Source organism: Hirsutella rhossiliensis, assembly GCF_020360975.1.
Source record: "Hirsutella rhossiliensis strain HR02 chromosome Unknown scaffold00008, whole genome shotgun sequence".
Classification (NCBI taxonomy): Eukaryota; Fungi; Ascomycota; class Sordariomycetes; order Hypocreales; family Ophiocordycipitaceae; genus Hirsutella; species Hirsutella rhossiliensis.
This window is the reverse complement of record NW_025408674.1, coordinates 247,397-261,557: the sequence shown is the minus strand read 5'-3', so window position 1 is coordinate 261,557 and position 14,161 is coordinate 247,397. Positions and strand designations below refer to the sequence as shown.

The window sequence follows — 14,161 nt, the reverse complement described above, 5'->3', positions numbered from 1 at the left end:
CATTGTGCTTCCACTTCCAATAGCACTTGTTCTGCAAGACATTGTGCTGCAGCCAGGCCCCACATCCTTTTCATGATGCACGCTCGTGCTGCAGGATGATAGTTAGGTGGGCAGTGAATGCCCTACAGGGGCGGGACACCTCCGATTGGCCTTAGAGGCCGGTTGTTGGTTCTTGGTTTGTTGCAGCCCTGTAACTAGTACTGTAACGGAGTCATACGCATACACGAGGCGCATGGTTCCCTTTTCGGCGAAGACTGCGTCTACATGGGAGCATGTCGTATTTTGAACTAGAACCGGGCGACAGTCGTGAGCCCTGAATTAAGTCACGTCAGGTTGGCGCATGGCGCTAATTACCCCGGTCAACCCGCCGACCAAGGTTCCCGTTGGGGGGCTCCAGCGCAAGCAGAGCGAATTTTCCGCCTGTTCTCGCCATCTTTGCAGCCACGTAGCGCACCCGCAACAACGTGCGCGCGGCTGCACTTCCGTGGGCAGGGGACGGCGGTCGAGGCGATTTTCATGGTATGGGTGTTTCGGATTTCAGTGGCCGTTTCGAAAATTTGGCCAGAAAGTCAAAGAATTGTTTTTTGCACGTATTCGCCTTGTTCTGTGCTGAGCCAGTTAAGAAGCGGCAAATCATGGTACCCCTGGCGCACGAACTCCACTGATTGGCGCACTGGCGTTCCCGCTTATTGTCGTAAGGCAGAATTTCGGTAATATAGCATGTTGTTGGAACGCGAGCAGGAAGGGCGGAGTAGGTCACCTGCCAGGTCACGTGGGGCATTCGGCTGAGATGAACCAATCAAGTATGGCAAAGAAGCTCTAGGCACCGCCTCGCAGATCATAAAACGAGCGATCACCCCACAACTATTTGTTACACCTTCCTGCGATCTTCCTACACGCTCTTCACCGTGGGGCTTAAGGTGTTACGCATTAATGTATTGAAATGTCAGTAGCTTTTACGCCTAGGCCCTATAGGAGAAATCCTCCGTGTGAAATACACATACATACATACATACACGCTCTTCATGCCTGAGGCCGTCCACCGCGATGGCCGAGCCGGTAGGACTGGCTTCCGGGCTATTGGCCCTGGCTACGTTCGCCTTCCAATCCAGCATTACGCTTTACAGCACTGTCCAGAGTTTTCGAGACCATCCCAAACGTGTGCGCGATCTCATTGACGAGCTTGAAGCTTTGAGCGGAGTCTTAGGCCCAGTGTTGCTAATAATATAAACAATACGTATATTGGCAATATGGACCCCTCGCAATATTATTGTACTGTCAAGAGGTGCGTATTGTATTGCGCAATATGGCATTGGTCCATATTGTATTGTATTGCCAGTGACCCAATATATTGCCAGTAAAACAATATATCCCGTATATCCCACGTGACCCTCATTATTCAACCGTCGTTGCTGAAATATCGTCACCCTGAAAATCCTGTATCCCAAACCATGACTTCAAGCACTCCAATGCCTGAATTACATCACTCCCAAGTCGATTTCGACGGTCTGTGATGGTTATTTTTGCCCCAGAGAAGAGTCTTTCGGGCTCAGCAGACATTGCGGGAATTGACAGTATATCCACCGCCATTTTGCTCAGGTATGGGTAGTTCTTTTGCTGTGTTTCCTCCAGCCACCATGCGAGGGCGCTTGTGAACCCATAAACCCGTTCAGACTTACAATATCGCTCGTACTCGTCTGTGATAAGTGCTGGTTGTAGGTGCTTGTTTCTCCAATTCAAGAACTCGTTCGTGGTCGTCAACGGAACCTCAGATAGAGAAGGCGGCTCCACAGGTTTATAATCATCCCACAGTGTCTCCATCAGCTTCTTTGACGAGTCAGCCCACTCCTTCTTCCAGTTTTCGTGTATGTAGTGCCATTTATGCGAAGGGTGAAGCACAATCGCAGCGACGTAGGCAGGCGATTCGTCAGTAAGACAATAGTACTTATCCATCTTCGCCCAGCCCGAGTTATACATTGGTGCCATAATCGGATCGTCGATATGTGCCTCTTTTCCTGCTTCAAATTGCGCCAATACGAAGTCCATAGCCAAGAGAACATTGTCAAGAGTTGCAAACGATGACTCAAGGGCCTTGTCGTCATTTTAAGCTTCTCCAAGAAAGACTTGATCTTCTCGAGGATGACCCACTCCTCGGGAGAGAGCTCGTCTCCGGCACAATCTCCTTCCAGCCATTTGTTGAATATCCTCGACTGCGCCTCTAAGATGCAAGGCCGCTCGTAGCATGGTGTACCACGAACTCCACCTCGTGTCATTATCTCGCGCAAGCTTGCGATTATGGCTGATGGCCAGAAACTTTTGGCGACGCTGAACACTACTTTGGACGAAAACCACGAAGTTGTGGAGCTTGCCAAGGGGACCCTTTTTCCGCCACGCCTCGATCTCTTTAGTGTCACATTATGCCCATCACGTTCGTCGTCTTTGAGCTTCTCATTATCGGTAACGAAGAGGAAAGCTTTGGCGGCAAGGTTGATAATGTGACCTTGGCAGCGGAGTCGGTGAGATTTGGGATCGTATCGAATGTCATATCGACGTAGAAGGCCTGTAGATGTTAGGGCCAGTCAGAAAAACAGTGCGCCGTACTTACCAAGGGAAAGAGATCTCATCATTGTATCGTTATTGCCTGCATTGTCCATCACAAAATATCCAAGGTTGGAAGCAAACCCCAGTCATCAACCACTTCCAAAATTGCCCTTGCCAGGTGATATCCGTCGTGCTCACTGTCGATGTCTTTCAAAGCCAAGACATGGTGTTCCAACTGACTGTCTTCTGCAACGTAATGAGCAACTACGCCTAAGATGGCCAAAGAGTTGGGGGAAGTCCATAGGTCGCAGCTGATATGAATTTTTGACTTTGCTGACTGGATGCGCTGCTTGACCTTCTCCTTCTGACCTTCGTACTGCCGCATAATCCATTTCTTGATGGTCTCGTGTGTATCTGGAAGCCAAGTATCGATATCGGCGTTGAGGTAGGCTAAGAATGCTCGGAATTCTGGGCATTCCACAAGCCTAAATGGGAGAGAACAGGACGTAATAAACCTTACGTATAAAGCTTCGAGCTGGTCTGGGTCGATCGAGTCTCCGGATTGATCGTTGAGCCGACGGCGTTTTCGGGGATGTTCTTTGGCCATAACACGAGCTATCTCGAGAATAGTTCGTATATTCGTGACTTTGGCTGTTCGTGGCGCGCCTTTTGGGAGGCCGTGACCGTCAGGAGGAGGATCCGTAAGGTGCTTGGCTGGGGCCGCAGTTCCACCGGAACAGCAATACGTTTTGTCACAGTGTTTGCAGCGCCATTCTTCTTTTCCGGTCCGCTGATTGTAGTATTTCGTCTCTATGTCCTCGTCTGGCATATGAGAAAAGACCCATGATGTTCTTGGCTTGGCCGAAGGGTTTATGGAGGCCGTGCGAGGTTGCGACGATTGGCATTCAGTGGTTTGGGTCTCATCTGGATCATGCAACCGTGGGCTGGAAATCTCCGAGTATTCGTCTGATATTGACGAATCCCGTCGCGGCGATGTTTGAACAAAAGGCAGGCGTTGTTGAGGCATCGAGATTGCTTGTAAGTCCTGGGGTGGGAAAGGGTTGAGGAGGAAAACAGTGTTTGGACGGCGAGCCGCTACCCTGTAGGTCTGGATTTATACATACATTTACGCGTTTCCGTGCGCCAATAGGAAGATTTTACGTCCTGGAGGTCCGCCAGACGAAAAACAATACATAGAACATGCTTATATTTACGCGTGTATTTTGACGCGTCATCATATTGGCGCGAATTGGGGAACGGAAAGGCGAATGACCACCAACCAATACAAACAATACAAGCCATATATTGCCAGTATGGAAGGCGCCATATTGTATCGTCACAATATGACGGCGAGCATATTGTATTGGTACAATATGAGAAATCGCGTATTGTATTGTATATACTGCAGTATACTACTTTATTGTCATATTATTAGCAACACTGAGGCCCACTTACGGAGACGGTCAGTGCCGTCCATACTGTCGACCTCTCAGCGCTCGATCGACCGTTGCTGCGATGCGGCCATGCCTGTGCAGAGTTCAATCAGGAACTCATGAAATGCGTGTCGCAGTCCGGGGGGACTCAGACGACCTTTCGGGGGTGGGCTAAACTCAAGTACATGGGTGATGATATCGACGGATTTAGGCGGTTGTTATCCGGCTACAAGTCGACAATCACTATTGCCCTCACTGACGCCAATCTGTACGTTTCACGGTCTGCAAGCCACCACCCTCCATAAAATAAACCATTCAGTAACAACTCTAATGTTTATGCTGTGAATGTAGCCGCGTATGCTCTGCCACCGCCGAGACCATTCGAAGCTACAAAGACCTTGTCGAGACAGCGCACAGTGACCTCGGGCTCACCTCGAAAGTATCGACGAGAAAATAGGTGTCTTTCTCGCAGACGCCATATCGGAGACCGGCTCAGGCGCGCCAGAATTGCAAACCATGCAGGAAGAGCGATTGAGCACGCAGCGATGCCTTGAAATTTGTGACCAACTGTCGAAGCATATCGATGAATTTCAGCTGGCCACCAAACGCAGTGGAAGCTCGTCCGAAAATGAAGAGCCAGCTACGTTCCCCGAAAAGGTCGTCAATGAGGGTCTGAATGGGTGCAGGAAGACCCTTGACAACACAGTCGTGAAACTGGGACAACACGAGAAGGATTTGTTCGATCGCTTGATGGGGAAAATAAAGAAAGTGCCTGCTTCTGAGGGGATACTTCCGAGATTGCGAGGCTGCGTGAAGAATGGGAAAACGCGCGCCAAAGCTTGAGCATTTGTTCTGAAGCAAACAAGCGCTTAAAGGAAAACATTAGCGTTATTGACAACTACGCTACAGGCGACGCCATGCAGTTCATGGTTTCGACTGACGGAAAGACGATTCACGGACAAAACAAGGGACTTGGATGGAGGAGCAGGCAAGTAGGGGGTCACCTTAGTGATGAAACGGTCCGGCAGATATCACGGGACATGATCACACTTAATATCCAAAGGCCCAAGGAGGAGGAATCTCAATCGCAAGACAATGCGTATCCTGGACCTGATGTCGGTGCCAAAACAGAGGCCAGGTCCCAATTTGGGGCAAGGTACGGGCGAGGCTTCATGCTATCGCCCAAGTCTTCTGATACACCCAAATCTCCTGGATCTTATTCGGGAAAGTAAACTGACTTTTGCGGACGAGGTTATGGGGGCAGGCCGTGGCCAGCCACATCATTGTCGATTTGGACCACGCAAGGGACTATCTCTTCTTGACAGGCGGTTGTTGGTTAGGCAGCCATGCAGCGTTACTGTTCATGGCGGCGTGCCTGTATACGTGCGTCCAGTTGTTCAATCTGCTGATACGTCTTGCTCCCTGTGCCCAGAGTGTTGCCGCTCGTTTGGGGTTCCTTTGTAGTATTAAGCTACCATCCTAAGCTGGTGTCAGAACAGCGGTTCTGCGGCTCGTCCGAATGAGGAAGGTGGCAACGATAGTGGGCACACAGAAGAGGTCAATTGGAGCTATAGGCACGGCTGTGTGTAAAGGCGATGTGTGTGATGCCCCCTTCCGGCTAGGAATGCCCTTTGGGCCCGCAGAAATCTCAGCTGAATGCCCCACGTGACCTGGCAGGTGACCCATGCCGCCCTTCCTGCTGCGCCGTTCCAACAGCTGGCCATCTGTCACGGGCTGTGACCGGCATGGTCGACTAGGAAGCGTTCAAGCCACCAATGAACGGTCGACCCGTCAACAGAGGCTACTGAATACGCACTCGTCGACTGTGGATGTGACTGTTACGCCGTGATCACGTGGCATCTTCCCAATGACAGATTCGTGCTCGATATATATTCTTCGTGTAGCCGAAGAGTACTCGGACCCACCCTCGGCGCCTGCTTAGCGAGGGCGACCGGGCCTACCATGCCCCACCCATCGCCTGTTACACCCCTTCACCGGTACCGCAAAAGGTGCCTTGACCATACAAACTATATCAATTGAATTGAAGCTATTAGCCCATAATAAATTATAAAAGAAATACTACTCTGTAGTGCTTTCAATGTTTAATTGCCGTGGACTGTTGGGTTTCTGGTCTGTCTCCGCCCATGTGTAAGAAGGCGACGAATCAGGTGGCTTTACCCTCTTCCCCTCCTCCTCTTCAACCTGACCAAATGCACCTTCAATCGCATATAGCACCACTTCATCGCCCTGTGGAAGCATATAGACATTCCTAATATATATCGGAGGTTTATGAACATATTATTAGGATTGGGGATCATTCTTTCCTTCCTTGGCCTCATGCGATGCAGCGTAGCCGCCGAGGCCTGAAATCTCTGATCCTTCAACACCAACTCTGCTCCTTGCGCTCAAACACTCTAGATATCTTTCTCAAAGTCTTCTCGAGGCTACTAGCTTCGAGATTTTTTAGCCTGTGGAGTTGTCGGCTCGTGCTCCCTCGTAGGTCTAGCTTGGCGTATAGCATCCAAAACCATATTTCTCTGTCTGGTTAGACCCAGTGAAAATGACGCGTGACCTTGAAGCCACGGTAGTTGAGATCTAATGTTAAGATCTCCAGCACTATACCGCCGTCGATATCTTTACTGATGATATTTATCCCCTTTTGGTCCGACATCGAGCACAAGATGCCGTCACCGGCGGTAGAGTCGCTCATACTGTCGCTCATACTGCCGTTCATGGTGCCGCGCAGGATTCCGTACGCAAGGAGGATAAACGACAGGGTAATTACGAGCTCAATAAGCCACAGCAGTTGGGTGACAATGATACTGACGACGATACACGAGACCGGCTGGCCGATCCGGAGCATGCTCTGGGTGCGGAGTGACCTCGAGGCGGAGCAAGCGGTAACGCAGTCAGCGGATTTGACGGCGGTAATCCTTCGGCTACCGGACCGAGATCTGATGGTAGTGTCGGTATACGTAGAGTAGAAGAGCGAGGTGCTATCGAGAGCGGTAAGAGAACTGCATGGATTAGTGGTGGGCTTCCGTGGTGGAACTGGACGTCGTCGCGGGGGACTTTAATCGCCACGATCTGCTCTGGGGAGGCGATGAGGTAGCAACAAGAAGACAAGGGGAAGCGCAGCCGATCATCGACCTGATGAATGACTGTGGGCTCTGCAGCCTGCCGCGAGGCACCAAGACGTGGCAGGGCCAAGACTCGGAAAGCACGATTGATCTAGTGCTTGCGTCGGCCGAACCGAACCGGCAGACGAGATGGTGACATGCAATATACACCCCATGGAGCACGGATCGGACCATACAGTTCTTGATGAGGGTGACGAACCGTATGTTCACGGAGCGTCCCCTGTCGCAGGTCGAGGTCGTCGCTCATCTTCTAGGATATCCAGCCGAATTTTCCAATGGCAGCGCCTAGGCGTACCTAAACACATACCGGTACTAGCTGTACTGGCACGTCTTTCGACGATTGCGGCATCTGCGACAAGTAGCGCATGGGTCACAGATGATCCCCTGGATGAGTCGGTCGTCGTCGAAGAAGCAGGCCCCAGGATCTCCCGCGTCGAGGCATATCAGCACCGTGGAGATCTCCTGCGAGGCCTATGCCTGTACGACTACGTATCGCTGGTCAGACTCAAACGCAACAGCAACGACGGGAGCTGTGGGGCTAGGGGGGAGGTGCCTTTCGATGATGGGCGGGCACCAGGAAGACGCTGGGTTCAGGTGCTCAGGCGGCCGGGAAAGCAGGCCACCGTTTGCCTTGACGGCTACCTGAGTAAGACTTTGCCCACGACGAGGACTCGTGTCATCGGAGGTTTGCGCGGAAACCGATTCGCCGGAGGATATGGGAGACGCTAATTTTTTTCCACCTTTGAAAGGGCAACCGTGCAGCACTTTGTGCTATTTGTACCATGGGAGTCTTTCATGTGCGAAGAAATGGGCGACATCAACAGCATCTGGGCGCGGGCGCGAGACGCTGGCTCCGAGAATATCATGTCTCGACGACATCGTGCCGATATCGTGCGGCTGGTTCGACGATCAGCCGAAGACGCAAAACGCGACGCTAAGCAATGGGCATCCTCATCCGGAGATGCCTATCCGACGGTCGCACACGTGGAAGGGCGGGACGGACGAGGCGGGCGCAGAATCAACAGCGACGTATCAGTCCAAACAGCATCGGAAACGCAACGCAGCTGATCGACGTCGTCCGAGGTGCACTGGACTCGAATCAGGTGACGGCCAAGTCGCCGGAGCAATGGCGATGATGCAACAGCTCTATCGGTTCCATCGATCAGCGCTTTCCTCGACGGCCGAGCTGCAGGCCGCCGTGGTACAGTACCCGAACAAGGGGCGAGACGGATAAGCATGTAGGGGCGGGTATTTTCCGGGGTCGCACTGCCACCGTAGGATCAGGTCAGGGCCACCAAGTCGCAGCAGATGAGTGCCTCGAAAGAGAGGGAGAGGATGATCCAAGGCATACAAAGTATAACCGTGGTCCGAGAAAGCGACTGCCGTGCTGCGTTGCGGAGGGTCATGGTCGGCTTAGCTGGCTTCGAGGAGGTCGATGTCGAAATGGCGTTGGCCGACTTCGACGAGACCGCAGACGACGTAGAGGCGGGAATGCAGGCTTGGCGGGCAGAGAGTTGGCAACACGGCCGACGCTGAACAAAACGCAGTCGATCGCTTTCCCAATCATATGCTGCCAGCTCGATTTGATGCGACAAAACGACGGAGGCGAAGTCGGCCAACTCTGCCAGTTCGTCGGTGGCGAGGGCAGGACTGGCAAGTCGCGAATCATCGAGGCATTCGTCGAGTTGTTCAGTAGGAGGAGCCTTTCGAATCGCCTGCTGATCACGGCGACATCAGGACTGCCGCAGCGCTCATCAACAGTATCACGATCCACTTCCACCTGCGGGTTCTCCAAAGACTAAGGGGCGGCCGCGAACACGGCCAGAGATCTTGTCGAGGTGTGACTGCCAACCAAGCGGACCGGCTCGTCCATGGCCAGTCTCGGATGGATTGGCGGGAGAAAGACGCACTGGTCATACCATGCGCCATCTTCGTCAGAACATATTTCCATGTTATACCGGGACGCTGATCTATGAGCGGAGAATTGTTGCAACGCCGTGGTAGAGTGATGGTGAAGTCAAGAGGTTGGCGGAGGACTGGCATGACTAGATCACCAACTGTTGTAGAGGCGAGTGGCGGGGAACGGGTTGGTCGAGGAAACTCGGGGTGTCGCTCCTAGACCCTTCCGCTGCTGCCTGGTGCTCGGCGCCAGCTCACTTTCTGGCTGCAGTGAAGTCGATTTTGCTTACCAAGAAGGGGTTGCAGTCCTTACAGCTCAGTACTACCAAGCAGCCAGAAGCTAGGATGCTGTCAATCGCCCAAGACGAGGACTTGCTGCACTGTTGTGAAGCCAGAATCGGCCGCAGGTAAGGTAACGGGAATCCAGGCACCCATGATGAGCGGAAGGGTCTAGGAGCGACACCCCGCGTTTTCTGTACCCAGCCTTCTCCGAACTTCTCTTTGCGACAGCTGGTAATTTTGTCCTACAGTACCAATCATCCGCCAACCACTCACTTGAGTTCACCATTATTCCGCCATAGGATAGAGCCGCTACTAGATGTCCAAGGCACATGTTCAAAGGCTCATACCGGCGGCACAATCACAACCGCGGCCAGCCAAGTCCCTGCGAGCAGAGTCCCCCTGCCTGGCCGACCCCTGCCAGAAGTATCGCTTCCCAGAAAATGAGGCAATGACAACGACAATAACGACGACTTCGAAAGCGGTGTCGATACTCAGGCTGACAACCCGAGGGCACGACCCCATCTAAGCTTGAAAGCTCTCACAGGACGACAGCCTCGCACAAACCAGCAAGCGTCAGGCAGTTGTATTCACCGGCGAACGACGATGACACCTCGCGCGAGCCCAGCTGCGTTTCCACTACAAGCGGAGACATGGGAGGCGTTACAATGACTGCCTGGCGGGGCTATAGAGCTTTCAACCGATCAGCGGGAGCAATATTTGCCTTTACAAGTCCATTATACGTGCTATCTCGCACTGAATGATCGCCTCTTCATTACGCCTGTTGGCCCTAACGGGGCAAGTATCTCTCGATACTGGCATGGGTGCAGAGGAGCACGCAGGCCATTGGACCATAGACCGGCCGCCACGTCTGGGAAACGACTTCATCCACTGATCCATCATCAGTCAGATTGATACCGCTTCACAAAGCCGCAGACGCTTCTGATTGGAGCACATTGTCACCTCATCGTACATCTCTCGGCCCGGAGGCTTGCTAGGCGGAGCCTACGGCGGTATGGCGGCGAGCCAGTCGTGGACAGCAGTCAGTGCGGCGGGTGGAGGGCTGCCAGCTCAAAGGTCTGCTCGGCGATGAATTGCGACGTGACGGCGCGGTCTAGAGCTAGCCTCTAGATGGTAGCCAGATACGCCGGACGGAGAATGGCTTGGGCTTCTGGATTTGCGTCTCGTATCACACCGTTTCCGGGCTGCCCACAGCGACTCGCATACCCGCAGGAGAACGAAAATAGGCGGAGGTGCCCCTAACCACATACATGGCGAAGTTCCATTGCGCCGACATCACAGGAACGACATCCGTGTAGGAGAAGATCACGAGATGTCCTTAGGCGAGGTTTGCCTATAAAGACCATACATTCCGACTCCATGTGTCTTCGTCTCCTCATCCTACCTCTACACTATCCTCGTCACGTATTTCCATCCTTCTCCACTCTCCCCGTCCACAGCGCCATGGCAAGTAAAGAAGCAAATAGCGACAAACTCACCGGCTGGTCAGCCTGGGGCGGAGGGTCAATCCGGGCCGAAATATATTCGCGAATACAATGTCGACGACTCCAGTTGTGATCCCGTTTTCGAAGGTCACATCGAATTGGAAGAACTTACCTATGTGAACGAGGCACTTAAATCCTGCCACATGCCAGCAGACAGTGGAATCGATCATGTCGGCTGTAATGAAACTGCCGCTGCGAGCACTACTTGCACATGTGGCAGCCTCTTTGCTGTGACGGACCGCAAGATCAGAGACCTTTGCTACAACGAGCACTGCGAAATTCGAAATCAGCTGGCCGACATCAGCTCTCGTCTCGGCGCCTTAGAAGCTCAACTTGCCAATACCAAACCCGTCTGTCAGAGTGCCACAGCACCAAGGATCGCAAACGGCATGCCAAACAGGATCCGCAGCAGCAGCGAGACCAGCCACCTCATGGGCCCGCAGAGCAGGCGCTGGATGACGAACCACGCGCGCGTCGCCGAAGCGGTGGAAGGCATCGGAAGACTTGCCCAGAGGGGCGAGCGGAGCCGCGAAAACAGTGAACAAAGTCAAGCTCTCACGGGTCTGGCTCGAAATAACCAAGGAGTGCCCGCCATGAGTATACGTTGAAAGGCCCAAGAGAGCATGGTGGAGGGCCGGAGGGCTCTGGAGGTCTGAAACAATCGGGGCCGATACCACGCTGGAAGGAGTACATTTTGCGCTGATGACGGACGTTCTTTTTCTTGAAGTCGAGATTAACGGCGGCAGCCACTTTCCATAACGCTGCAATGGAATGACGAAACCGAAACCTTCGAGGGGCAGGATATGCTGAGGAAATGAATCTCCTCATCGGTTACGACGAGATGTTTGAGATGCTCTGCAACCCCTATCAGGCGTGTAGGGATTGGCGGGTTTGTCAAGTATGAGTACAACGGATCACAATAGTCTGCTAGAGCCTAGTCGTACTGTACGGTTTGCAACGAGACGCAGCATTTGTTGCAGATACGAGTGGGATACTACTTTCTGGAAATAGCGCTGGGGCAGAGATCAAGTGACAATATACATGCGCCGGTTGCCGTGAAGCCGTTTTGGGTTGGCACAGGATGCCAAGGAGGTCGCATTCGAGCGTCCAGCCGTGAACATGTTTTGCCGTTCATGGCTATTGCGTTGCGAGGTCAGTAGTCCCACCCTAACCTTCGAACTAGAGGTGCCGAATCCAGTCACGACAAATAACTTGGCAAGGCAGAATGGGTACTTATGTCGCAAGGGCTGTCAGCCGCAGCGACGAGATTCACGACGTCGTCATTAGACGGAGCAACCCACCCGCATGCTACAAGTCTGAGTTCGCCTCGAGGGCCATAGATTCAGTGGAAATGGAGCAGGGAGGACATCGTTTATAAGTTGGATTACGACTCCCTCCGCTCATCCCAGAGCTTGTGCTAAGACTCATTCCGTCATACATTCGCCATCCTCTGGTTGAACAGCCCTGGACTACAAATATTCAGCCAATATGCCATTTCCGTTGCATCTCTTATGTGAACTCCTCAGTGAACTCGAAAGAAATCACACGAGGTCTTTCAGTATTCAGAAGACCCAGGACTTCGATGTGCGCAGTCTTGTTGGCTGGTTCGACAAACATGATACAGCCATCCCACGTCTAGGGTCAGAAGCCGTGGCATTCTTGTCATGCCTCTTTCCCGAACGCAGGCCGGACCGAGTTTTCGGCTTGTCAAAAATTCAGCTCGAAAGGATTGTCCAACAAGCACAATGTCTTGGATCGTCCCGAATGAAGGAGCTACAGATATGGCAAACCAGGAACGGCCCGGACTTCGCAACTTGTGTTGAGCGCGTTATGGCTATAACGGACTGCGAACCAAGGATGGGTCCGAAAGTGACTCTGCAAGAACTTGACGATGTGCTCGATCGGATTGCAGCCTTCTCACCTTTCTCGTCCGCTGATCTGCGAGAAGAAACTGAGCGGAAATACCGTCAACCCTGCAGCAGCTCGGACGATCTGCTCATCAGTTTGTTCCGAAGATTGAACAGCTTTGAGGCCAAATGGCTGGTTCGCATGCTATCCAAAACTACAATCCGGCCTCTGTCCCAGAAAGACTGGCGATGGGCAGATTTCATCCGTTTTGTGGAATCTCCTCCGTTTTCAGAATTCAATCCAAGTTGCCGTAAGTATCCTAGGGGGACTTGAGATCCGGAATACACCCCTACAGGCCGTGGTAAATCCCTGGGAAGAGTTGAGGAAAGTCCTACAGCCGCAGGTTGGAGTCATGATTGAACGGCCAGCTTATGCGAAAGCAAGGAGCATCAAGCATTGCTGCCACTTGGCTGGCTCAAGACTAATGAGCGTGGAGCGGAAATACGATGGAGAATACTGTCAACTTCATGTTGACTTAAGCAAACCCGGAGCCTGCATCAAAATATTCTCCAAGAGTGGGAGGGACTCTACCATCGACCGCATTGGCCTTCATCGCGCGTTACGAGAAAGCCTCGACCTTGGCACGGCAGGCTGCAGGATCAAGAAACAATGCATACTGGAGGGCGAGCTGCTGGTATGGAACGACGACAGTAGGGTAATCGAGCCCTTCCACAAAATTCGTAAACACGTCAGACGATCAGGACGGCTCCTTGGAGCGGCCTAAGACCCCCCATTCAATATGAATGAACATCTCATGATTATGTTCTACGATCTTCTGTTGCTGGACGACACGGTCTGCGCTAGAAAAAGCCATGCTAAGCGGCGACGACTACTTCGGTCTCTGGTTCGCCGGATCCCTGGTCTTGCCGAGGTCGGGTTCCGCGAAGTGGTTGCATTCTCCTCAGCCAATGCTGCTGAGCGGCTCACTGAACTATTCGCACGAGCCATTACACAACGGTGGGAGGGACTGGTGCTGAAAGGTTGCAACGACCCTTACTTCACCTCCGATTGCGACAAGTCATCCATCAAACTCAAGAAAGACTACATTCCAGGCCTCGGTGACTCTGCCGACTTCACTATTGTCGGTGGCAACCATAGCGCGGAGGACGAACAAGAGATTGGAATTGGCAAGCTCTGGTGGACGTCGTTTTTTATCGGATGCATGGAAAATAAAGATGAGGTCTGCCGTTATAATTCTAAGCCAAGACTTCGCATCATCGACATCATCGACAAACATGGCATCCCGAAAGACCATATGCAATATCTCAACCGACATGGATATTTCACACAAATACCCTTCATTGAGTCCACGCCAAATTTTGACGTGGTCTTGGACCCGACCGTGGACTACGCCCAAAGGCGTTATTTCAGCATCCATTTATAGTAGAACTCGTGGGATCTGGCTTCGACAAGCCCGCAAATGCACGGTACTATACTCTACGGTTTCCACGAGTGT

The 14,161-nt window shown here is 52.5% G+C and overlaps 3 protein-coding genes across 3 annotated transcripts; all 3 read left to right on the top strand.

Annotated features, from left to right (window-relative positions):
• Nucleotides 1-4,093: 4,093 nt before the first annotated feature.
• Nucleotides 4,094-4,431, top strand: HRG_07269 (uncharacterized protein; the record flags this gene model as incomplete). The annotated part of the gene is made up of 2 exons (XM_044865740.1): nt 4,094-4,242; nt 4,326-4,431. 2 exons carry the CDS (start codon nt 4,094-4,096, stop codon nt 4,429-4,431), a joined length of 255 nt encoding a protein of 84 aa, XP_044718704.1.
• Nucleotides 4,432-10,940: 6,509 nt separating this feature from the next.
• HRG_07268 (uncharacterized protein) lies at nt 10,941-11,405 on the top strand (the record flags this gene model as incomplete). Its single annotated transcript, XM_044865739.1, has 1 exon — nt 10,941-11,405. One exon carries the CDS (start codon nt 10,941-10,943, stop codon nt 11,403-11,405), a length of 465 nt encoding a protein of 154 aa, XP_044718703.1.
• Nucleotides 11,406-12,285: 880 nt separating this feature from the next.
• On the top strand, nt 12,286-12,978 carry HRG_07267 (uncharacterized protein; the record flags this gene model as incomplete). The annotated part of the gene is made up of 1 exon (XM_044865738.1): nt 12,286-12,978. The coding sequence occupies one exon, from the start codon at nt 12,286-12,288 to the stop codon at nt 12,976-12,978; it is 693 nt and encodes a 230-aa protein (XP_044718702.1).
• Nucleotides 12,979-14,161: the final 1,183 nt, after the last annotated feature.